General features: G+C 47.7%; 1 protein-coding gene across 1 annotated transcript in view; it reads left to right on the top strand.

Annotated features, from left to right (window-relative positions):
- The window catches only part of DNAAF5 (dynein axonemal assembly factor 5), a 51,222-nt gene extending 27,806 nt beyond the window's left edge, over positions 1 to 23,416 (top strand). Inside the window, exons 8-13 of the mRNA XM_058569457.1 lie at positions 1,359 to 1,527; positions 6,072 to 6,219; positions 10,013 to 10,163; positions 11,417 to 11,573; positions 14,601 to 14,792; positions 22,956 to 23,416. Of these exons, the coding sequence (XP_058425440.1) occupies positions 1,359 to 1,527; positions 6,072 to 6,219; positions 10,013 to 10,163; positions 11,417 to 11,573; positions 14,601 to 14,792; positions 22,956 to 23,092 (954 nt within the window). The 3' untranslated portion in view covers positions 23,093 to 23,416. The remainder of the gene's footprint in view (positions 1 to 1,358; positions 1,528 to 6,071; positions 6,220 to 10,012; positions 10,164 to 11,416; positions 11,574 to 14,600; positions 14,793 to 22,955) is intronic.
- Positions 23,417 to 23,854: the final 438 nt, after the last annotated feature.

Raw genomic sequence — 23,854 nt, 5'->3', positions numbered from 1 at the left:
GAAGAATTAGAACATTGGGAGTGAGTCATTCATGAAGTGGCCTTAGTGGGTACACAGGATTTTAGATCCCCTCCAACTGTCAGTTTATTTTAGTATCTCATAGTGAAGACAACTTCTTAATCTTGGGATCCACTACGGAGAAACAGACAAGAAATGAGACCATTCTGCCCTTAAGTCTGTGCGTTTGAGTGTGGTTAAAAACACGCATGTGCGGCTGAAAGTCTGGAGAAAAAATAATATCATAATTTGCCTATTTCATTGCAGCCCAGCTTTACCAAGTTATTTCTGTTCCACTGGCTCTATGTTTAGGCTTAAAATCTTCTGATGGCCAATTCCCCGAGGGCTCCGAGGATCATCCGGAGACCCAGGTGTGTTGCCTCTTCCCTGAGAACTGAGAACTTGGTTTTTCCATTTGGTTCTCTCTCGACAGCACTTGGGCAGACCCCTATCTGTGAGCTGACCTGCATGATGGAGAGGGTGGCTCCGTATTGAAGGGGCTCACTGTCCTCCTGCTCTTTCTCAGGCCTTTCTAAACTTTGTTTAATTTCTCTCTTTAAAAACCACCTTTCGAAAGGGCATGTGTCGTAGCAGGCGACATGTCACACTAGGGCCATAAGTACCAGCAAGAGCTGAGTCCGCGTGCCTAGGCAGCCGTCGGATTACAGGTGAGTCTGCAGAACAGGGTCAGGCACCGGCAGCTGCACCGGTGTCTCGAGCGCTTCCTAGTGTTTCTGAACTCCGAGGAGAAGGGCACAGGTTAGAGGGGCTCCGGCTGTATCTCCTAGTCTTCCTCATCCTCTGATCCCCCAGAGCAGCAGAGTCACTGTCATCTGAAGGTCTGGTCAGGTAGAGAGTGAGCAGGAGGACACAGGATGATGTTTGACCAACAAACATAGTTTAAGTCCCTTCAATTCAGTTCCTGAAAACCACCTGCTCCCTCTTCTTCTTCGTAAACTGAGCCCCAGCTGGCGCCCCAGCTCTCCACTCTGCAGAAGGCGCACAAGGACTACTCGGAGAGAGCGACCTCTTGGAGGAGGCCTGGGGGCATTTCCGCTGAATTTCTTAGGAAATGCACATTTGTCTGTTTGGTGATTTGTTGTATGGTTGGCATTGATGTAACACGAAGGGAAATTGAGGTTGTAAAACTGGCGCCTGCCATCCTGGCTCCCCAGTCTGCGCTTCCGAGGTGTCCGTTTTGTCCTGCTTCCTCACCGGATGAACGCTCACGGTGACCTGGTGGTTCTAGCGGTCGTGTGCCAGAGTTGCTGTCACTCGCAGATGAGGAAGATGGGTCTCCGTTGGGAGGGGCTTGAGCCTTAGGAACGGGATTGTCCCAGCCTGCGACTCGCACCTTCCAGGTCCGGGAGACCATGGACGCGCTGGCTGCCGTGGAGAGTGTTGACAGCAGCCAGGACCTCTTCCGAGAGCACGTGGGCCCTCTCATGGAGTGGCTGGCCGGATCACACCACGACTGGACTGTCCACTCTGTGGAGCTCCTGCAGTTTAACGTGGTGGTCACCCACTCAGGTGAGCCCCCCACCCCGGCTAGGTTTAGAGCCCAGGTCACGTGGGAGGCCATGCCGGCCCCCGTCACAGACGCTGAGAGATTTCCAATGTGAACCAGAATGCCAAAAACTGAACAGTATTTAACTGAGGGGCATTGCTTAAAAGTAACTCCGAGTCACTCTTGTCTGTGGAGAACGGCATTTTAGGAATAAACCGTTAAAGATGCAAGAACATTATATTGAGGACTGTAATGTAGCTCTTTAAAGCCTGCCCAGGCACACGGCTTTTATGTTAAACCTTGAAAATGTGATTTTCGTGGCCTCCCTTGTGGCCTGTGTTCTTCAAATACATGTAAATGTTACTGCAGAGCTGAGCATGTCCCCGAAAATCAAGGTTTGGGTGTGATGACAGCCCCTCTGAGACCTCACATTTTTATCCAAAAGCCTCCAAATTTGGGTCCTTTCCTGAAATGAGCAATTTTGCTTTCTTATTCTATTAAAGATGTAGAATGCACACTTCAAAATTTTAAGGAGGTTTTCATTAAAGAAATTACAATGACTTATTACACATATCCTGTACTTTTCCCGGTGGCTATAAACTTGTCAAGCAAACTAGTATTTTCTTCATTTAAATTGAATAAAAATTATTTTTCCTTCTAAACTGCTGGCTCTCACAACACATTCTCTTGGTGCTCACCTCCTGCCAACCACTCTCTGGATGTATAAAGTGTGATAATACTCTGGATCTAAAGGAGGGAAGCCATGAATATGATTTCTGTGCTAGTGATTAATCATTGTTGGGGGTGCCCAGGACCTAAAAATGGTTCATATCGGTGACCCCAGTGCTATGAGACCTAAGGAAAAAATCCAAAATCGTTGTCAGTTGTATACAAAACTGTGTTTCCAAATTTGAAAAGAAAAACACAGAGGGTTTCTAGCTGTACTGACTGTTTTGTTCAGACACTGTTCTGACTGCTCTACAAACATTAGCTCTTCATACCCTTGTAGCTGTGGGTGGTAGGAACCATCATCCTCATTTCGTAGAGGAGGAAACCTAGGGCACAGAGGGCGTCAGTGACGTGCCCAGGGTCACACAGCACAGAGGGCATCAGTGACGTGCCCAGGGTCACACAGCACAGAGGACGTCAGTGACGTGCCCAGGGTCACACAGCGCAGGGGGCGTCAGTGACGTGCCCAGGGTCACACAGCACAGAGGGCATCAGTGACGTGCCCAGGGTCACACAGCACAGAGGGCATCAGTGACATGCCCAGGGTCACACCGCTGGTAACTGGGATGCAAACCTGGCAGCCACACCAGAGCCTGCCCTCGTTCCCCACACCACCATGCCTCTTGGTGGGGGCCCAGTGTATTTAATTTCACACTTTTACTGAATGTTATCCAGACAATTGCATGAATCAAATTGCTCCAGTCTTCACTTCACAGACAAGAAAGCCGGGCGAGCGAGCCCTGAGAGACCAGCCTGCCTGCCTTATCAGCAAAGCCAGGGTTTGCGTGGCCGCACCTGAGCTGGTCTCCCTATGATGTGCTATTTCTATTCGAAGTTTTTTAAAGTATTTCTCATGGTGGTGGCATTCGTGATCGGCACCTTAGAAAACAGACGTATCTGGGCCCACATCTTGTGTCACGCACAGGAAGGTGTGGACTACCGGTATGATGTTAAGTGACAAGAGCTGATTTTAAAGCTTCGATTCAGTAATCCCAGCTATGTTTTCTCCGAGCCCCTCTGTGCGTGCAAGCATGTGTGTGTGTCTGTGTGTTCGTGCATGTTTTGTATAAAATCTCAAAGGAAGCATAACGCCATATTTCTAACACAGTGTTCTGGGAGTGTAGATGCTTTTTGCTTTCCTCTTTATTTTTCTGTATTATCCAAGCTTTCTATAATGAGCGTATACTGCTATAATGAACAGAGAAAACAAAAGGATTTAAATAATTTTTTAACTAGGTAAAATTCTTTAATTCCTTATTTATAAAAGTTCTGTAAGAAGATAGCTTTTTAAATTTAATTATAAAACGTTTAAACATACAGAAACATAATTTTCTGAACTTTGAAAAGATAGAGGCACTACAAAGGAAAGGAATAGATTTGAAACCAAACAAAAGGAAAAGAGACTAGGGAATATTTACAGCAGATGTGATGATGTTGAGACCTCTGTCACATAAAACGCATACACAATGAGGGTAGAAGTATTACCCCCAACAAGCAGATGAAGTATCTGGGTTGTGTGAAAAGAGTTAATATGACTGGTGAGCAAACAGTCGGAAAAACGCAGCCTTTCTGATAATAAAGAAATATGGATTTAAGACTGTAGGATGCCATTTTTTCATCTATCAAATTAGGCCCAAAATTAAAAATCTATCCTTGGTGCTTCCAACTGGAAGCCCTGGGTGTTGCTGGCAGTGTTGGAGCACCTTTACAATTTGATGTTATGTTCTAGAATTATCAGTGTATTCATACCCTTTTATCCAGCAATCAAATTCATGAGAATCTGTCCTAAGGAAATGATCCTAATTATAGAGAAAGCCACATGCCCAAAAGTCTTCAGCAGGGCACAATTTAGTAGCAGAAATTGAAAGTGGCCCAAATACCTTACAGGAAGTTAGCGCCATAACGATATTTCCATAGAAGAAATGCCCTGGCAACCACTGTAAACGGGCACATCAGCCTTGAGAGCAGCACAGGAAAACGTGCGTGTGAGTGAGGAGAAAGAGGGCCTTCGGTCAAATGCGCAAGTGTGTCAGTGGGAGCCTGGTGCTGGGAGGCAGACACAGGGACCCTCGGATTGAGTTTTAGCCTCCGGCTTTTGTTTTTTTAACATTCTTAACACCAAGGGGCCTGCTTCAAAAATGCCAGCAGACCCCTCCTGCCCCTAGAGGGCCATCAGTGGGAGGGTGGCAAGTGGCACTTTCCTCTGTCTCCATAACGGGCCGTGGCCATTATGTTCTCTGTCGAAGCCAGAAACCGTGTCTTGTTTCCAGTTTGTTCAAATGTAGAGAGAGTTAAAAAGGCAGAAATGGCTCCAGGAGAGCGAGCCCCTGCAGCTGGGCAGGCCCTGGTCCTGAGGACCAGGTGGGTAGGGGTCCTTCCAGCATCTGGCCTGGCCTCCTTCAGGAAGGGATTTCTTTCTGGATGCCCTGCACTCTGCGCTCACCTCTGGGCCAACCTCACTGTGCTGGCACCTGCCTCGGACGCCTGTCGTGTATGGTGCTGTGTCCCCAGTGGATTTTAATTCTCAGGTGGTACTTGGTGTTGAGCGTACTCACTGAATCCTCAACTTACCCATCTTTCTGTACCATAATATTGACATGCTCTCTACAGTTCTAGGGAATTCTGTTTCTCCTTTTTTTTAGTAGGGGGTATTTGTTTCACACAGACTGTAAGTATTAACAATGACATGCTTAGCCCGGGTCTGTAAAGAAGAGCTGGTAACTTGCACAAGTTAGAAGCGTTCTTTCCAGGAGGGGACAATATGACATTCACCAACACTCTGTCCTCTTGCCTATGCATTTCCTCTGTTTTCCTTGGTGATAAAGCCGACTTGGAGGTGGTTCTGTGTTCCTGAGTGCTCTCACCCTCCTCCTCTGATGGAGAAGCGTCCAGACGTTTGTCTTTCGTGTGACGGTGAAAGAAAACAAGCCACCAAGGGTCTGAGCAAACACTTGGTGCTCCCGCATGCTGGAGGTGTCCTGCTCACGGGCCACTCGTCCTGGTGGCGGTTCCTCTGGTTCTGTTTCTTCCCTCAGACCCTCCCATAGCTCAGGTGGGTGAGCTGACCGCCTCGGGGCCTCCCTTTGTCATCTCACAGGCACTGACGCGAGGTTTGAGATGACGCTTCTTGAAAGACTGAAGTGGCTCTGCTCACTGACTGACTTGTTACAGGATTAGCAAACCATGCTGTATAGCAAGATGGTGAGAGCCTGGCCTTCCCCAGCTCTGGGACTCGAGTCCTGTCGCAGGCGCAGGGCCTGGCAGGGAGGGTGCTTTGTGGCCGTGTTCTTGTGAATCGCAGCTCGTGTCTAGACCCCAGAGGCTGTGTTCTTCCCATCATGATTCCGTGAGTTTCTGGATGCTGAATACCTTTCTCTGTGTTTGAGGTCTTTTTACAGCATGGGGAGAACTGCATCTGTTTCTTCATCTAGTGACAAGTTTGAAAAAGGATGGTGGCTGCCAACTTTAGGGCAAATATTAAACGACTTAGATATTCTGAATAATTGATTTGGTTGATCTTTAAAACAGTGCTTGACTTTAATTTTTTTTAAGAATTAGGAAAAATATTTAAAAAATAGAAAGTTTACATATAGAATTATCGGAGTGATGTAGGGAGATTAAAATGCTCTCAGTTATTTTTCTTTGATCATCACGTCCACCATCCAGAAGGAGCAGAACGTGACGGGAGAGGCGTGACTGTGAACCTGTGCTGAGAACACCCTCCCAGAGCACGAACATGCCCCCCTCGCACTCAGCAGAAGGTCTGAGACGGCAGCAGTGCACAGTGGGGCTCCCATCCTCCCACCTGGTAGGAACGGGGTTACTGTTTGTTTTCCAGGTCCAGCCCTCGGAGAAGCGCTGCCCCACCTCATCCCCATTCTCAGGAGCTGCCTCCAGCCGGCCCGCGACCCAGCCATGCGCCTGAAGCTCTTCTCCATCCTTTCGGGGGTGCTGCTGAGGGCCAAGGAGACAGTCGACTCCCAGGGGTAGGTCGGCTCTGCCTCCACGCAGGCCCGTCCCACACTGTCCCCCACCCCATGCTGTCCCCCACCCCATAATGTCCTTGTCCCCTACCCTATGATATCCCTCACGCCACGCTGTCCCCTGCCCCATGCCTCACACTATCCCCCACCCCACACTGTGCCCCAACCCCACGCTGTCCCCAACCCCATGCTCTCCTCGACCCCACGTTGTCCCCTGACCTCACACTGTACCCCAACCCCACATTGTCCCCCAACCCCATGCCTCACTTTCCCCCATCCCACACCCCCCACCGCACACTGTGGTGGGGCTGGCTGTCCCTCACACCGAGGTCTCAGATGGGAATGGGGACCCCCGAGTGTGGGGGACCTGCTGTCCTGCAGTGCATCCTCCCCGGGTAAACAGCATGGTCCTGGCAGTGAATGCTCCGCACAGACAGACACTCAATCACAGTTGTTCAGTGTGGTCGTTAAAATTCCAGTGGATGAGAAGGTTGTGGGGAACGTGGACTGTTGATGGTTTAATGTATCAGCCGTGCTCAGTGTAAAAGCCTCACACAGTTGACTGAACTACGTTGACAGTTGAAGCGCTGGCGAAACTCCTCTGTTATCCAGGAGGACATGTTGGTGCGACTGAATCATTAGGGCCTCCAGCCTCACAGCTTTGAAGTGAAGGGACAGGGGACAGGCACCAGAGGTTGATATTGATGGGTCCAGGTGGCCTGGGGGTGTGGCAGTCCAGAGCCGCCCTGCCAAGGGCGTCATGGTCATGACGTGACTCCTGCTCTGGGGAAACCCCTCCAGGGCCCACGTTTCCCTTTGCTGATAGCAAATCAGCGAAGTATCCGAAGCAGAACTGGGCCTGCGGTCCCTGGGTGGGGCGTGCGGGTCTGCGGTCCTGCACGGTGAGAAGCCGTGAGCTGTTTGGGGCTGTCCCCTCAGAGGGAGCAGGTCTGCACGAGTACAGTCCTGCCTGTTGTTGATGTTGTGAAGTCTCCTATGGAAATAATTGGGTCATTCAGACTGTGCTTCTCTGAATGTTACACTGATCCCTCTGCTGTTGGGCCTCTCGCCAGCCCATCATATTGCAGGAAATTTTATTTCCTGCTTGTCTACAAAAATTTTAAGGCTTAGAAGGGACCATAAAAAGATATTGAGTGGAGCCCTGGCAGCCATCCCGTTGGTAGGCAGATCTTCTGTAGATAACCCTCGAGGTTGTGTGAACGGGCCAGTCTTACCCCTCAGAACCCAGACTCAGCTGTGCCTCCCGAGAACGGTGAGCCCTGCTAAATATCGCCTCCAAGTTTGGACCGAGTTCCCAAAAGAAACCGTACTTGAAGACTTCCCGTGAAAAGAATTCACTATCAGGGGAAGAAAGTTGTTCAGTTTATAATTATTTTAGTGAAAGTATTAGCTATTTGTACAGGTGGGAAAGATTTTAAAAAATAACACCTGCTTGGTTTTGATTTTTAGGATTAAAAAATGGCAGAATCATAAATATCTAATTGACTCTGCTGAAATAGAAACAGTCGGGAGGGACTCCATTGCTGACCCTCGTCTGTGCAGAATGTGCTTGTCCGTCGTGTCAGCATTACCGGGCACCCCTATGGTTTGTGGGTCCTGCTCTGTGGGCAGACGGGAGGGCAGGTGCCTGAGAAGGGGTGGGCTTCTGGCGTCAGGAATTTTCACCTGGACGCGTGAGTCGTCAGGGTTCCACAGGCCTCCCGTTTTTTTTTTTTATTTAAAGATTTTATTTACTTACTTATTTTTCCCCCAAAGCCCCAGTAGATAGTTGTATGTCGTAGTTGCACATCCTTCTAGTTGCTGTATGTGGGACGCGGCCTCAGCATGGCCAGAGAAGCGGTGCGTCGGTGCGCGCCCGGGATCCGAACCTGGGCCGCCAGCAGCGGAATGCGCGTTCCTTGCTGTAGAGGGGCCCTAACCTGCAAGCAGTGGGCATCTTCCTGAATGCAATGGAATTCATTTTTTGAAAGTCAAGTGCTTTTTTTACTCCCCAACATTTTAAGGCTCCAGGGGGCAGGTTCTCACTGGAGTTGAAAGCAGCGCATGTGGCCACTGCCTGGCTCCTCGGAGCTGAGTCACCCAGCCAGTGCTCGGCCCTTCAGCTTTTCCAGCCACTTTATGTGGACCATCTCGGGGACGGGATGCAGGGTTAAGTCTCTCCAAAGAGTCCTCTTGTCAATCACTTTGCAGGAAACAACAGCTCTTTTCTTAAAATGAAAGCACATTGAAAACCTGTTGAATGTGTATAAGTCATCTGAACCAAATTCACTTTCCAAATGTGCTCATTTACCGGATCTCTGGAATGCCCCCTGCTGGAGGCAAGCAGGTGGAGATTCTGAAGAAGCAGGGAACAGTGGGGGACCTGCTGAGGCTGGCAGGGAGCGGAGGGGCCTCGGGCGAGCGCAGGTGGAGGCGGGGCAGAGAAACACCAGGGCCCCGTGCAGCCTGGCATCTCACGTGTAGTCTTTCCTCTGTTCTCGAATTCTGAAACAACTGAGCCACCTTGAAATATACTTTGGAATAATGTTGGGGTATAAATTAGTGAATTATTTGTTCAACAAAATATGTTTTGATCCTTTAGTAGAGGCCCGAGGGTGCAGTGGGATTCGTAAGAAATGCTTTTCGTAATTTCGTCAGTGCTTTATGGCTTTTCTCTAGGCGCTTGTTTTTTGTTTGTTGTTTTTTGTTTTTTGTTTTTTCTTTTTTTTTTTTTTGTGAGGAGATCAGCCCTGAGCTAACATCCGCCAATCCTCCTCTTTTTTTGCTGAGGAAGATGGCCCTGGGCTAACATCTGTGCCCATCTTCCTCCACTTTATATGGGACGCCGCCACAGCATGGCTTGCCAAGCAGTGCGTCGGTGCGCGCCCGGGATCCGAACCAGCGAACCCCGGGCCGCCGCAGCGGAGCGCGCGCACTTAACCGCTTGCGCCACCAGGCCGGCCCCGGTTTTTTTTTTTTTGCAGAGAAGGATTCGCCCTGAGCTAACATCTGTTGCCAATCCTCCTCTTTTTTTTTCTGGGTATTTTTAAATGGGGTCCTCAGGGTGCGGCTCTGCCATACTGAGCCAGCCCGGCGTGGTGGACACGTACCCGGGGCTGGGATTCTGGTCTGATTTTGCTGTTTTTGTCATGATGGCATGTCAAACTGGTTCGCCCAGACCATGGAGACGACATGCCCTGTGTTGGCAGAACGTCCGTGTCTCCCTGTACGGGTGACTTGGGATCCCTGGGTGCAGACCTGCAGTGCCCTCCTCACCCAGGTGGAGGGTTAGAGGTCAGAGGGATCTGTTCGGCCTGTCTCTGAGGGATCACCACTCGTAAGAGTGACTTTGCTGGCCTGGTTGATGCTCTGCTGTAGCTCGCACCTCCTTTCTGTCAGAGCGAGGAGGAACGACAGGTGGGAAGGAGGCTGGAAATATATTGTGCGCCCGCCCGGGTTCTCTGGTGCTCAGGACCTTCGGCTGGTCCCGGGGAAGGCCATGGGGAGCCCCAAGAACTGCAGCTCCGGCCCTGTGACAGCCACCGGCTCTCCCTTGGGGTCTGTCTTTCCTCTGCCTGGAGAAAACAGCACCGTCCCCTCTTCGGCCCCATCCCGTCCTCAGCCCTGTCCCCTGGGAAGCAGAGGGCTCTGGTTCAGGCGTGCAATTCTGATTTCATTTCTGCTGGTATTCCCTGTTCGCCCCACCCTCAGCCCAGTTTGTTTCCCAGACTGAAGTGCTTTCTTGGAGGAGGCTCTGTCCACCCTCCTCACCTGCTTTCTCGTGCTCTCCCGCCAGGCAGTTTCACAGTTACCTTGACACCATGATGAAGGACATCTTGGTCCCCAATCTGCAGTGGCATGCGGGGAGGACAGCCGCAGCCATCCGCACGGCCGCCGTGTCTTGCCTCTGGGCGCTTATCAGCAGCGAGAGCCTGTTGGCCAAACAGGTAGGGTGCATCCTGGGCCGTGCGCGGTGGGGTGATATGCTCCCGGGCTCCCGGGGTCTTCCTGGCGGGCCTGCAGCAGCTTGAAGAACACACATCACTAGTGAGTCTCCTTCCAGGGAGGGCTAGCCAAACACTGCTTTCTACAGCAAGCTGAGGGGAGGGAGCGTGGGGCAACCAGAGGGCGAGAGCAGAGGGTGCGTCCTGGGCCGCAGAGTCTGGTGGGAAGGCATCTTGGGGTTTTTTTTGGTTTTTTTTTTTTGTGAGGAAGCTCAGCCCTGTGCTAACATCTGCCAATCCTCCTCTTTTTGCTGAGGAAGACTGGCCCTGGGCTAACATCCATGTCTATCTTCCTCTACTTTATATGGGACGCCGCCACAGCATGGCTTGACAAGTGGTGCGTCGGTGCGCACCCGGGATCCAAACCAGCAAACCCCAGGCCGCCGCAGCAGAGCGCGTGCACTTAACCACTTGTGCCACCGGGCCGGCCTTGGCATCTTGGTTTTTGATCTTGCTGGCGTTTTTTGGGTTTTACGTGGCGAATGTTACTCTTTATAAGACAAAGAATTTGATCACAGGAGCCTAGCTGTATTGAAGAGAGCTTGGGCTTTCTGCATTATTTTTATTCCTGTCTCCAGCTAATACGAGGGTGAAGGAAACGATAGAAACAGTATTAAAACATGGGCCGCACTGTGCTTGTGCCTCCGTCTTGACAGCAGCTCACCAGGCCCTCTCGTGCGTGAGCGCCCCTCCTGGTACGCTGGGGGCTGTGACTGAAGTTAAAATGTCCCCCACGTTTTATTGGACACAACATATAGGCAGTCTTGCCAGTAAGGAGCAGGCCATGTTAACACTTCATGAGTACCGGATTTTTAAAACATCAAGTGACAAAGTTAAACAAAGATTGTTCACATTGTCTAGATTTTAAATCAAATCTACTTCTTACATAGAAATTTCAAACTCCCATCATACAGTCATGCTCCACATCATGACATTTTGGTCAACAACAGACAGTGCAGACAGCGGTGGTCCCGTAAGCTCAATACCCTATGGCCTAGGTGTGCACCATCCAGGTTTGTGTAAGTACACTCTCTGATGCTCACACAACGACAAAATCACCTGGTGTTTCTCAGAACGTGTCCCGTTGTTAGGTGACACGACTGTGTTTGTACCAGAACAAGGCTCTTTACAGGCAGGGTGCACACGGTAGTCGAGCTCGTCATGAATCACATTGAGTGTGTTTTTACTAATTGCAGATACAGGAAGTGCAGGAAACACTGATGCCTCAGATTCTAACCACCCTGGAAGAAGATTCTCAGATGACTCGACTGATTTCATGCCGAATTATTAACATGTTTTTAAAAACCTCTGGTGGTGTGGTTGATCCAGATAAACTCATCAAGGTCTATCCTGGTAGGATGTTTTCCCTTTCCAAAGTGTATGTTTATATTTGTTTGACAGCTGTTTCTCTTATAGGAAAACTAGAAAAAGCTACTTTGACTTCTGGTCAGATTGGTACTATGAGTCCAGACATGGCAATGACAGATACAACATCGTGAATAAGAAACAGGACACACGTCTTGTGGACCAGAATTGGTGGGAGGGGAACTGGCAGAAGCAGGATGGAAGCTCAGGCCCCCACAGCAGCTGGGGGTGCAGCCCCAAGCATGGCAGGGACCGCCCCCTTGGAGCAGGAGCCGTGGCCAGGCCCTCGGTGTGAGGACACACGTAGGACAAGGCTTGCACACCAGCCGCACCTTAAAACCCCAGTGTCACTGCCTCTCTGGAGCCCAGCACAGACGAATGCCAGATGTGGAAGCAGAAAGCACCACTGAGCAGAATAGTGAATGCAGAGGGGGTCCCTCACTCAAGGGGAGCTGCAGACACAAGTTCCTAAGAACAGAAGGAAAAGCTGGCATCAAAGAGGACAGCACATATGCCCAGCACTAGAGGTGAGATGTAAATTATAGAACCACCTCAGTTGTCTTCTAAGTGTGTTGAAGATGCTCAAAAAGCTAAAAGGGCAATGTCCATTAAAAAGGAAGTGGAGAAACAAAACGGCAAATGGGAATGAAGGACAGATAATATGAAAAAGAATCCCCTGGAAATCCCAGGAAGATACGTGGGAATGAAGCCACTGATTTCAGGAGCGAGCTCCCTGTGCAGAGGAGGAGGAGGGTGGGGTGGGGTTGGATGTGCAGTGTCTGGACGTAGCTGTGATTTTACTTCTTAAACCAGGTGGCAGCTACACAGGTTTTCATCATTATCTGTACTTTTCGTTTGCCACAAATATTTAGTAATTTTTAAGATGGTTTTTAAGGACTCCTGGAAATGGAAAATAGTCACTGAAATTTAAACCTTGGTGCACTGGATAAACGCTGGACTGAAGGTGGCTGAAGACGGAAGTCATGAATTGAAGGATAGTGATTTGGAATTCACTCAGGACGCGGTGCAGAGAAAGATGAAAGTGAGGAGGAGAAGGCGAGGCACGGAGTGTGAATCGAGAGGCTCCAGCTGTCTCTGAGCTCCACGAGAGAATGGAGGAGTAACATCGGACGACATCCTGGCTCCGAGTTTCCCAGAATTAAAAAGATGCGGCTTTTCAAAGTGCACGATGACGCTGAGCAGAAAGTGCCTCCTGATGAGACCCAGAGAGGAGGCCGCCTCCTCTCACGTTCTTTCAAGTTTGTTTCTTGTTTTTACTTTTAGAGCAACAAACATTTTATTCCCACTGACCGTCATTATAGTTCTATTTTTGAACAAGTTTCAGCAGTGTGATTTGTTGGCTGTCAGGATTAGTTGGGAATTTACTCACTTTATAAACCAGCGAAAAGGTAGCACATATTTGGACATTTGTCCTCCAGTTCACGGAAGATGAGCATGGGGCTATTTTCATTACAGAAGGATTCCTTAGTGGGCTCCTTCATTTTAGGGATAATTCTGTGCTTCCTGCAGCAATGTGTTAGGAAAATTATTGCCCACATGGGCAGGAAGGGAAGGATGTCCTGAGGCGCCCCCTCAAGACCTTCCATGACCACCTGTTACAGACGCAGACTCAGGACAGGCCCACATAAGCCATCCAGTCTGCCCGAGTTGGTGCTTCCTCAGGAGGGGTAACTAAGCGATTACAAAAACGAATTTGCAGACCACCTTCTATATTTAGAACTCTGGAGTTGGGAGTCACCATCCTACAAAAATACAGTGGTGAGCTCCAGTTCCACGTTGTTCCCAGCGTGGGAAACGGCCCCACTCACGTGTTTGGAGGCCCTGGCCTTGCTTCTCGACCCCAGTAGCTGGCCGATGTAAACAAGTTAGGAGTCTTTCTGACTCAATTCCTCCCTCCTGAGACAGGGTACCTGCCTCACAGGCTGATTGAGGGCTACAGGAGGGAGTGCTCAGCGGGACGTGCCCTGTGGTGGTTCCCCCTTTCCTTCTGTGGCTACGAGGTTTGTAAACACTCGAGCTTCTGCCCTTTCTGCCACCACGTAGGCCCAGCACCCTTAGGAAGGTGCCAGTATCTTCCATGCATCAATGCCAGTGGGTCCCACTCATCTCAAATCCTGCCCTCTTGGGAGGGCTTCTGACTGTGTCTGTCGATAAGCCAGGAGCTACCTGCTAGGAGTAGAACCACCCTCCGTGTGACAGCACAAGCTCACAACCATGCGGGCCTGCGTCTAGAGTATAGCCCTCCCACCAAGCATGGGCAGCTGCCCTGGCTCCCTGCCAGCACGCACTTCCCATGCTCATTTTGTGTGCCAGATTGTCTGCTGAGCCTCCAAAAGATTCCCACTCATAGGGGCCAGAGGTTTCTTATAGGTTATGTGAGAAAAGCATACATTTGATAAAAACCTTATTCATTAACGGTAAGAGTTTTTCTGTATCAGGAAATATCGTTATTCTGTTTTCAGCAGCAGAATGGTCTGGTCCCAGAGGCTCAGCAGAACAAAACTGACACAGCTGGCGACTGTCATGTCACCAGCCTTCTGCTCTGTCCCCAGAGCCTGTGGAGGGCAGGGTAGCAGACTTTGCTCCTGTGCTGTCTGTTCATCAGGGAGGATGGGGCGGCCAGGGCGTGGTGCCTGTGGATAACAGACTGAATCTGAGCGTCTCAGAGCCAGAGAGGGCTGAGGGGCCGGCTCGCAGAGGGAGACAGTGCAGAGCAGCTCAGGCCTGCCGAGGATGCAGGGCACGGTGGGGCCAGGTCACTCCTCCACTCTGTGTCCACGGTATCCACCAAGGGGTGCCGGAACACCGGGAGCTGCCCGCAGCACCTTGCATGTGACGTCTCGGTGCATGGTCTCCCCACAGATGTGGGTTTCCTAGAGCCTGAGAGTGAGTGCTCCACAAGCGTGGGGTTAAATTCCTGACCCAGAAGTGTATGTGTGAGCAGTCTGCTCTGAGATCTCTGTCTCACACTCCTGCTCTGTCCCCTCCTTCTAGAACTCCTGAAGCGACTGGATGACGTTTCCAATGAAGTGAGGCTAGCAGCTGCCTCCACCTTGGTCACCTGGCTGCAGTGTGTTGGGAACAACGATGGGAAGTCTTACTACCAGAGTAACATTCATTACCTGTACAAGGAACTCCTCGTCTACCTCGATGACCCAGAGAGCGCCGTCCAGGACGCAGTTTTAGGTGGGAGTTTCCATGATTGTAATTAATTCTGATACCTGTTTTGAGTGCCTTAATACAGATCTTCACAGCTAAGCAGTTTGGTTGGCTGCCCAGGGGTGCAGCAAGCCAGGCGGTTGGTGCTCCCTCAGGTCCACAGTCTCGGGACCCCTTTGTGCCCGGAGTGATTGGAGATCCCAGAGGGCTCTACAGACCCTGATATTCACTGTAATAGAAGTTAAAATTGAGAAAACTTTAAGATATTTATTAACTTGTATAAAATAACACTAGATCCATTACATATTAACGTAAATAACGTGTTTTTGAAAGATATATTTTCCAAAACGAAACAATAAGCAAGAAGAGTAGCAGAGTTTTATATTTCTGCAAATCTCTCACTGTCTATTTGATAGAAGACAACTAGATTTTCACATCTACTCCTGCATTTGGTCGGTTGTGACATATATTGTTGTGGTTGAAGGATATGAAGGAAGTCTGGCCTCAGACGTGCAGTTGGAAAAGAGAGGAGTATTTTAGCAGCCTTTTCAGATGATTGTGGATATTCTGTGATACGGCACCAAAACTGGGCAGGTGGTAGTCTCCTAAAGGTGCCTTGGGGTGTAGACTCTGAAGCCAGTGTGTAACCGTACCGGGGACATTCAAGTCCATCCGTCCAGCCTGCACCTTGAATGTGTGCTTTGTCACATCACGTGTCGGTCACTTGGAAAGTGTTACCACTGAATCATGAATCTCTTCCTAACGTTGACACATTTCGTTACTCAGTGTCAACAAGTCACACTTGTTAGCACTGAGCTCAGGAGAGTCTTGGGAAGAAAAGCTTCAAGCTTACGGTGGCAGAAACAAGTTTTCTGTAATTCTGATTTCTGCTTGAAAGCTTAAATTTTATCATTGGCCTCAGATACTGTCACTTCATTCATTTTTGAGAAAATGTTCTTCCAGGTACCTGAGTCTGAATTACCGGAGTTTGTCAGTTGTTTGTCGGTTGGTGGTTCTTTTGGGTAAAGGTGGTGTCCGGGAAGCTGCTGGTTCACAACTGCTGTACTTCTCGGGTCGTCCCCTGGGGTCTGTGCAAGTTGGGCTGAGTGGACGCTGCAGTAAGAAGGTGTGTCGTCATCCCTAGAGCAGCCGCAAAAGGGTAACGCAGAGCAGTGTAACTGAATGCCAGAAAATAGATCATAAGTTAGAGTGGAATTCTAAAGAGTATTCAAATAACCCAAAGGAAGTCAAGAACGGAGGAAGCAAAGGACATAGAAACAGGACAAGCAAGAGACAAAAAGACCAAATCCAGCCACGGCCACAGCATCAAATGTGAGCGAGCTGGATGCTCCCGTTAAAAGGCAGACATTGTCAAGTCAACAAAAATCAAGGCTTAACTCTAAATTCATTAATTGATTACAGGTTGGGTGCTCAGGGATTGAGGTTTAATAAAATAAGTAACTTTTACTGCTTTATTGAAGATACTTTTTTTTTTCTGGCTGAAGGAGATTATCCCTGAGCTAATATCTGTTCCAGTCTTCCTCTATTTTGTGTTTTGGTCGCTGCCTCAGCACAGCTGACAAGTGGTGTAGGTCCGCGCCTGGGATCCGAACCCAGGCCGCCGAAGCAGAGCACACCGAACTTTAACCACTAGGCCATGGGGCCGGCCCCCCAAAGATACTCTTAAAAGAAGGTTGCTGTGAATGTGGAGTGACCACCCTCAAAAAGCAGGGCTGCAAGCCCCCTGGGCCGCTCATTCCTTGTCTGGCACCATCACTGCAGGCAGGCACAGTGAACAGGCAGGTTGTGCCCTAGTTTTGACTCACAGACTCCTGAGGGTCTCAGGGACTTCAGGGATCCTCGGAGCACACTTTGAAAACCACAGCCTCAGGCCAGCTGCAGGTTCAGGCATGACCAGTCCTGCTTTGTGTGACTGCATGGTGCTGACAGTGGTTGGGCGGCCAGGGAGAGGTTCTCTGGATAACGGAAACATACCAGGATTCAAGACTAACTGGAAACTCCTGAAACAACAGCAGCTCAGGTGCAGACTGGTGTCCTGGCCTCCCTGAGCAGTGGTGTCCAGCACATGGCAAGGTCTGGATTATTTAACCAGATGTTACCCTGCCCATTCTTACACACCCCACACCTTCCTGTCCTCACCCCTCCTCTCCTGTCAGCCTTCTCTAATGTATATAGTGCGGTTCCCACCTGAGGCCGGGTGTCTAGGACACAGGGCAGAGTCTGCACAATGCGTCCTCCGCCTCCGAGACCTGGTGGGACCATCAGAGGGACTTCCAGGCTGACAGAGTCCCCACTCCTTTGCTCATGCCCTCCTCTCCCTCACACCCTGACCTCAAGATGCCCCAGCCCGCAGCACAGCCTGCTTCCCCACTGTCCACCTCAGCATCCAGCCCACCAGTCACATATCAACTGTGGCCACTGCACATTCTCAATCGCTCGCCTTATGCTGACCCGGGGAGGTGCTGGTGACCCAGCTCTGTCTCCCAGAGGACTGTTTCACGCCTTCTCTTCTGTCCTCAACCCCCCGCACCTCCTCCCTGAGCCTGCTGCCTGATGACCTTGCCTCTGTCCCCCTGAGAAGGTCCAGCTCCCCCACGTCCTCTTTTTGCGGCAGGTCAGTTGCCGCCCTTGTCCAGGCCGCGCTTCACCTGTGTCCCACAGCCCATCTCCTCCCGCCTCGCCCAGGTCTGCGCCTGAGACACTTCCCCCCCATCCAACCTCATAAACTCTGTTATTTATCCCATCTTTGAAAAACAAAGCACCCTTGACCTCACTTCCCTCGTGTGCCCTCCCCAGCAGGGCTCCTTGGAAGAGTCCAAGTGTGAGCCTGCCTCCTCCCCCTTCTCCAAACCCCCCACCCTGCAGCTCCCCTACAGCCACCTTGTCACCGTCCCAGTGACCAGTGTTGCTAAAGCCAGCCTCCTCCTCGGTCTCTTCTCCCTGCACCTTCCACGGCACGTGATACGGCTGCTGGTCACCACCTCTGTCCCATGGCTTCCAGGACTCCCTCGCTTCTGGGCTTCCCGTCTCTCTGGCCTCTGCTCCTCTGCACCATTGCTGTGCCTCTCGGCCCCCTGCCTTGCAGACATGGGGCCCTCCTTGCACCTCTTCCCCCGTCTGCGCTCACTCTCTAGGTCATCTCATCTCATCTCATCTCGTCTCGTCTCCTTGCTTGAAACACCACCCACATGCTGATGACTCCCAGACTGACACCCAGGCCCAACGTCTGCCCTGAACTCCAGACATGCACGTGCCCAGCTGCTCAGTGAATGCCTGGTGGGCATCGCAGCCTCACTGTTCAAGCCGAGCCTGGGGCCACTGCCCCCACTTGCCAACCCTGCTCCCCCTGCTGTGTTTCCATCCTCCCCGTGACTGAGGGCAGAGACCTCAGAGCTGGATCTGATGGCTCCTACCTGCATCACCACAGCATCCTGCCCTGCCTGCCTCCACCAGAGGGATCCTGCAGGACGATTCAGATGGTGCCCGTCCTTGGCCCAGAATGCCTGCCGCCCCCTCGCACCTGGAGTTCCACCCCCTCAGCACCCTTGTCTGCATCGCCTCCTATGCTTTTCCCTGGCACACTCACCACCATTAACATCCTGGACATTTTCCCCCTTGATTTTGATTATTGTCAACTGCTCCCAAACTAAAATGTGACTCCCAAGGATGAGTTTTTGTTGCCTGCTATGTCCACAGTGCCCGGCACGTCGTAGGCTTATAGCAGGTATTTGTTGAATGAATCAGCATCAGTAAATACGATGATAAAATTGTCCATTTTTCTAAGCCAATTTATCTGCTAATGCAAAAAACTGTTTCTAAGGCCAGAAATGCCACCCAGACACCCTCAGAGACTTTGAAAGGTTCCTGTCTTTCACAGTCTGACAGCAACTCCAAGGTGATTTTTTTATAAGTTTTCTTTTTTTTATTTATTTTTTTTTTTTAATTTTTTTGTGAGGAGATCAGCCCCGAGCTAACATCCGCCAATCCTCCTCTTTTTTTTTTTGCTGAGGAAGACGGCCCTGGGCTAACATCGGTGCCCATCTTCCTCCACTTTATATGGGACGCCACCACAGCATGGCTTACCAAGCAGTGCGTCGGTGCGCGCCCGGGATCCGAACCAGCGAACCCCGGGCCGCCGCAGCGGAGCGCGCGCACTTAACCGCTTGCGCCACCGGGCCGGCCCCTCCAAGGTGATTTTTTTAAGTTCTTTTTGTCCATATTATGACTATTGTCTGCTAATCCAGCAACATCAGATAGATTTAAAGTGCTTTAATAGGTTTTTTTAAAAAATATTTTATTATTTAGAGCAGTTTTAGGTTCATAGCAAAATTGAGGGGAAAGTACAGAGATTTCCCATATACCCCTGCCCCCATACACATACAGCCCCCCCCCCCCACTGTCAGCATCGCCCACCAGATGGTACATTTGCTACAGTCAGTGAACCTGCATGGACATGTCATCATCACCTAGAGTCCATAGTTACAGTAGGTTCACCCTTGGTGTGGTACCATCAGTGAGTTTGGACAAATGTACAATGATGTGTATCCATCATTATGGTCTCATATAGAGTAGTTTCACTGCCCTAAAAATCCTCTCTGCTCCGCCTGTCTCCCTCCCCTGCCCCCCAATCCCTGGCAACCACTGATTTTTTCACTGTCTCCATAGTTTTCCTTTTCCAGAATGTCATATAGTTGGAATCAGACAGTATGTAGCCTTTTCAGATTGGCTTCTTTCACTTAGTGATATGCACTTAAGTTTCCTCCATGTCTTTTCACAGCTTAATCGCTCATTTCTTTTTAGAGAATAGTATTCCATTGTCTGGATAGACCACAGTTTATCCGTTCACCTACTGAGGACATCTTTGTTGCTTCCAAGTTTTGGCAATCATGAATAAAGCTACTGTAAACATTCATGTGCAGCGTTTTGTGTGAACATAAGTTTTCAGTTCCTTTGGGCAAATATCAAGGAGTGTGATTGCTGGATCTTATGTGTTAAGAGTATGTTTAGTTTTTTAATAAACTGCCAAACTGTCTTCCAAAGTGGCTGTACCATTCTGTAATCCCACCAGCAATGGATGCAAGTTCCTGTTGTGCCACATCCTCTCCAGCATTTGCTGTTCTGGATTTTGGCCATTCTGATAGGTGTGTAGTGGTATCTCATTGTTTTAATTTGCATTTCCCTGATGAAAACTTATGTGGAGCATCTTTTCATATGCTTATTTTTCATCTGTATAGCTTCTTTGGTGAGGTGTCTGTTAAGGTCTTTGGCCCATTTTATAATCGGATTGTTTGTTTTCATACTGCTGAGTTTTAAGAGTCTTTTTTACATTTTGGAGTCCTTTATCAGAGGTGTCTTTTGCAAATATTTTCTGCCAGTCTGTGGCTTGTCTTCTCAGTCTCTTGACATTGTCTTTTACAGAGCAGAAGTTTTAATTTTAATAAAATCCAGCTTATTATTTCTTTCATGGATTGTACCTTTGGTCTTGTATCTAAAAAGTCATTGCCATACCCAAGGTCATCTAGGTCTTCTCCAATGTTATTTTCTAGGAGTTGTATAGTTTTGAATTTTATATTTAGGTCTATGATCCATTTTGAGTTAATTTTTGTGAAGGGTATAAGGTCTGTGTCTAGATTTTTTTTTTTTTATTTAGATGTCCAGTTATTCCAGCATCATTTGTTGAAAAAACTGTCTTTGCTCCATTGTCAAAGATCAGGTGACAATATTTATATGAGTCTATTTCTGAGCTCTCTAATCTGTTCCATTGATCTATTTGTCTGTTCTTTCACCAATAACACACTGTCTTGACTACTGTGGCTTTATAGAAAGTCTTGAAATCGGATAGTGTCAGTCCTTCAACTTTATTCTTCTCCTTCAATATTATGTTGGCTCTTCTGGGTCTTTTGCCTCTCCATATAAACTTTAGAATCAGTTTGTCAATTTCTACAAAATACTTTGCTGGCATTTTGATTGGGATTGCATTAAATCTGTAGATCAAGTTGGGAAGAACTGACATCTTGACAATATTGAGTCTTATCTGTGAACATGGAATATCTCTCCATTTATTTAGTTCTTTTATTTCATTGATGAGAGTTTTGTTATTTTCTCCATGTAGATCTTGTTCATATTTTGTTTAGATTTATACCTAAGTATTTCTTTTTGGGGGGTATTAATGTAAATGGTATTGTGTTTTTAACTTCAAATTCCACTGTTTGTTGCTGGTATATAGGAAGGTGATTGACTTTTGTATATTAACCTTGTATCCTACATCCTTGCTATAATCGCTTATTAGTTCTGGGAGTTTGTCACTTCTTTCAGATTTTCTACATAGACAGTCATGTCATCTGCAAACAAAGACAGTTTTATTTCTTCCTTTATATTATCTTTTATTTCCTTTTCTTGCCTTATTGCATTAGCTAGTACTTCCAGTACAATGTTGAAAAGAAGTGGCGAGAGGGGACATCCTTGCCCTGTATCTGATCTTAGTGGGAAAGCTTCGAGTTTCTCACTATTAAGTATGATGTTAGCTGTAGTTTTTTTGTAGATATTCTTTATTGTGTTGAGGAATTCCCCTCTATTCCTAGGTTACTGAGAGTTTTTATCATGAATGGGTGTTAGATTTTGTGAAAATGCTTTTCTGCATCTATTGCTATGATCAAGTAAGTTTTCTTCTTTAGCCTGTTGATGCAATGGGATACATTAATTGATTTTGAAATGTTGAACCAGTCTTGCATACCTGGGATAAATCCTACTTGGTGTTGGTGTATAATTCTTTTTATATATTGTTGGATTTGATTTGCTAGTATTTTGTTGAGGATTTTTTTTGCGTCTATGTTCATAAGAGATATTGGTCTGTAGTTTTCTTGTAATGTCTGGTTTTGTCTTAAGATAATGCTGGCCTCATAGAGTGAGTTAGGAAGTAGGTTTTTTGTAGATGTTCTTTATCAAATGTCTTTGTCTGATTTTGGTATTAGGCTAATGCTGGCCTCATAGAGTGAGTTAGAAAGTGTTCCCTCTGCTTCCATCTTCTGGAAGAGATTGTAGAGAATTAGTATAATTTCTTCCTTAAAGATTTGGTAGGATTCATCAGTGAACCCATCTGGGGCTGATGCTTTCTGTTTTGGAAGGTTATTAATTATTGATTCACAATTTCTTTGATACAGGTCTATTAAGATTGTCTATTCTTGTGTGAATTTTGGCAGATTGTGTCTTTCAAGCAATTGGTCCACTTCATCTAGGTTATCAAATTGGGCAAAGAGTTGTTCAAAGAACCAGCTTTGGGTTTTGTTGATTTTCTTTATTGATTTCTGCTCTAATTCTTATTGTTTCTTTTCTTCTGCTTACTTTGGGTTTAATTTGCTCTTCTTTTGCTAGATTCCTAAGGTAGAAGCCTAGATTATTGATTTTAGATCTTTCTTCTTTTCTAGTATATGAATTCAATGCTATAAATTGCCCTCTAAGCATTGCTCTCACTGCATCCCACAAATTTGGTGGGATGTGTTTTCATTTTCGTTTAGTTCAAAATGTTTTTTAATTTCTTCTTTTGATTTCTTTTTCGAACACTATGTTATCTAGAATGTGTTTAATCTCCAAATATTTTGGGATTTTCCTGTTCTCTCTCTGTTACTGATTTTTATTGATTGTGGTCTGAGAGTAGACATTGTATGATTTCTATTCTTTTAAATTTGTTAAGGTATGTTTTATGGCCCACACTGTGGTCTGTCTTGGTGAACATTCCATGGGAGCTTGAGAAAAATGTATACTCTGCTATTGTTGGATGAGGTAGTCTATAGATGTCTGTTGTATCCATTTGATTGGTGGTGGTGTTGAGTTCAGCTATGTCCTTACTGATTTGTGGCCTGCTGGATCTATTTGAGGGGTGTGGGAGTCTCCAACTACAATAGTGGATTCATCTGTTTCTCCTTGCAGCTCTGTCAGTTTTGTCTAATGTAGTTTGATGCTCTGTTATTGGGTGCATACATGTTAAGGACTGCTATGTCTTTTTGGAGAATTGACCCCTTTATCATTATGTAATGCCCTCTTAATTCCTGATAACTTTCCTTGTTTTTCAGTCTGCTCTGTTTTAACTTGAACATGAAGCTTATGTGCATTTCACAGTAATTGCCTTAGTACTTATTTCTGGCATTTTAAAGGTGTTTTGCTGTTTTACAGAGGTCCTAAAAGCTGGCAGTGCCCTATTTCCTGACCTCCTGGTGAGGGAGACGGAGGCCGTCATCCACAAGCATCGCTCTCCTGCCTACTGTGAGCAGCTCCTGCAGCACGTACAGGCCTTGCCGCCTGCTCAGTGACCAGCGTCTGGGAGCAGAGCCTTCAGTGCAGCAGCTGGACGTCCTTGTCCTCACCTGGATGGGATTTGTGGCCTTTAAACCTCGTAACAGGGCACCTTTTGTCAACAGCCTAGGACACTCACAAGCAAGACTTGGACAGCAAGAAGAATGTATTCCCTAAGAAACATGCCCTGGATTCTCCTGGGACGGTTTTTCAAACCCAGCCATTTCTGAAATTACATTCACTGAGTGGCTTCTATATTTTTATGTCTTATTTATACAGTTCATTGAGAAGTCTGCCAAAAATCTCCAGCTGATTTGAAATTAAAACTGGATGTCAACTAATACTGGCAACCAAATCAGATCTTTTTTTAAGGCTACATGCACTGCTAGGTTCATGGCTTAATTGGTTCTCTCTTGCTTAAATGCCCACCAAGAAAGTTCTTGACTGTTTTTTTTTTTTAAAAAAAGCCACAGTGATTAAAAAGAAATTTCATTCTTTCTTTGGGTTCTGTCTGCTGAAACTTAACATCTCAGTGAACAGACTAAAAGGAATTTGAAACCTTAAGACCTATTATCAATCAGATTTTTCCCATTTAAAATATACTTGAATGCAAAATGTTATGTGGTCACAGTGTTTTTTCTTAGGTCAGTAATGCTAACAGTGTTGAAAATAGAATATTTAACCAGATACAATTTTTTTTGCTCTCTTACAAGTAGCAATAAAGTAAAATTATATTTTATTCTCTAGCACTTTCTACACCCAAGTGCCTAAAATATTTC

Source organism: Diceros bicornis, chromosome 26 (assembly GCF_020826845.1).
Source record: "Diceros bicornis minor isolate mBicDic1 chromosome 26, mDicBic1.mat.cur, whole genome shotgun sequence".
Classification (NCBI taxonomy): Eukaryota; Metazoa; Chordata; class Mammalia; order Perissodactyla; family Rhinocerotidae; genus Diceros; species Diceros bicornis.
The sequence above is the reverse complement of the archived record's forward strand: the minus strand, read 5'-3'. Positions and strand labels throughout refer to the sequence as shown.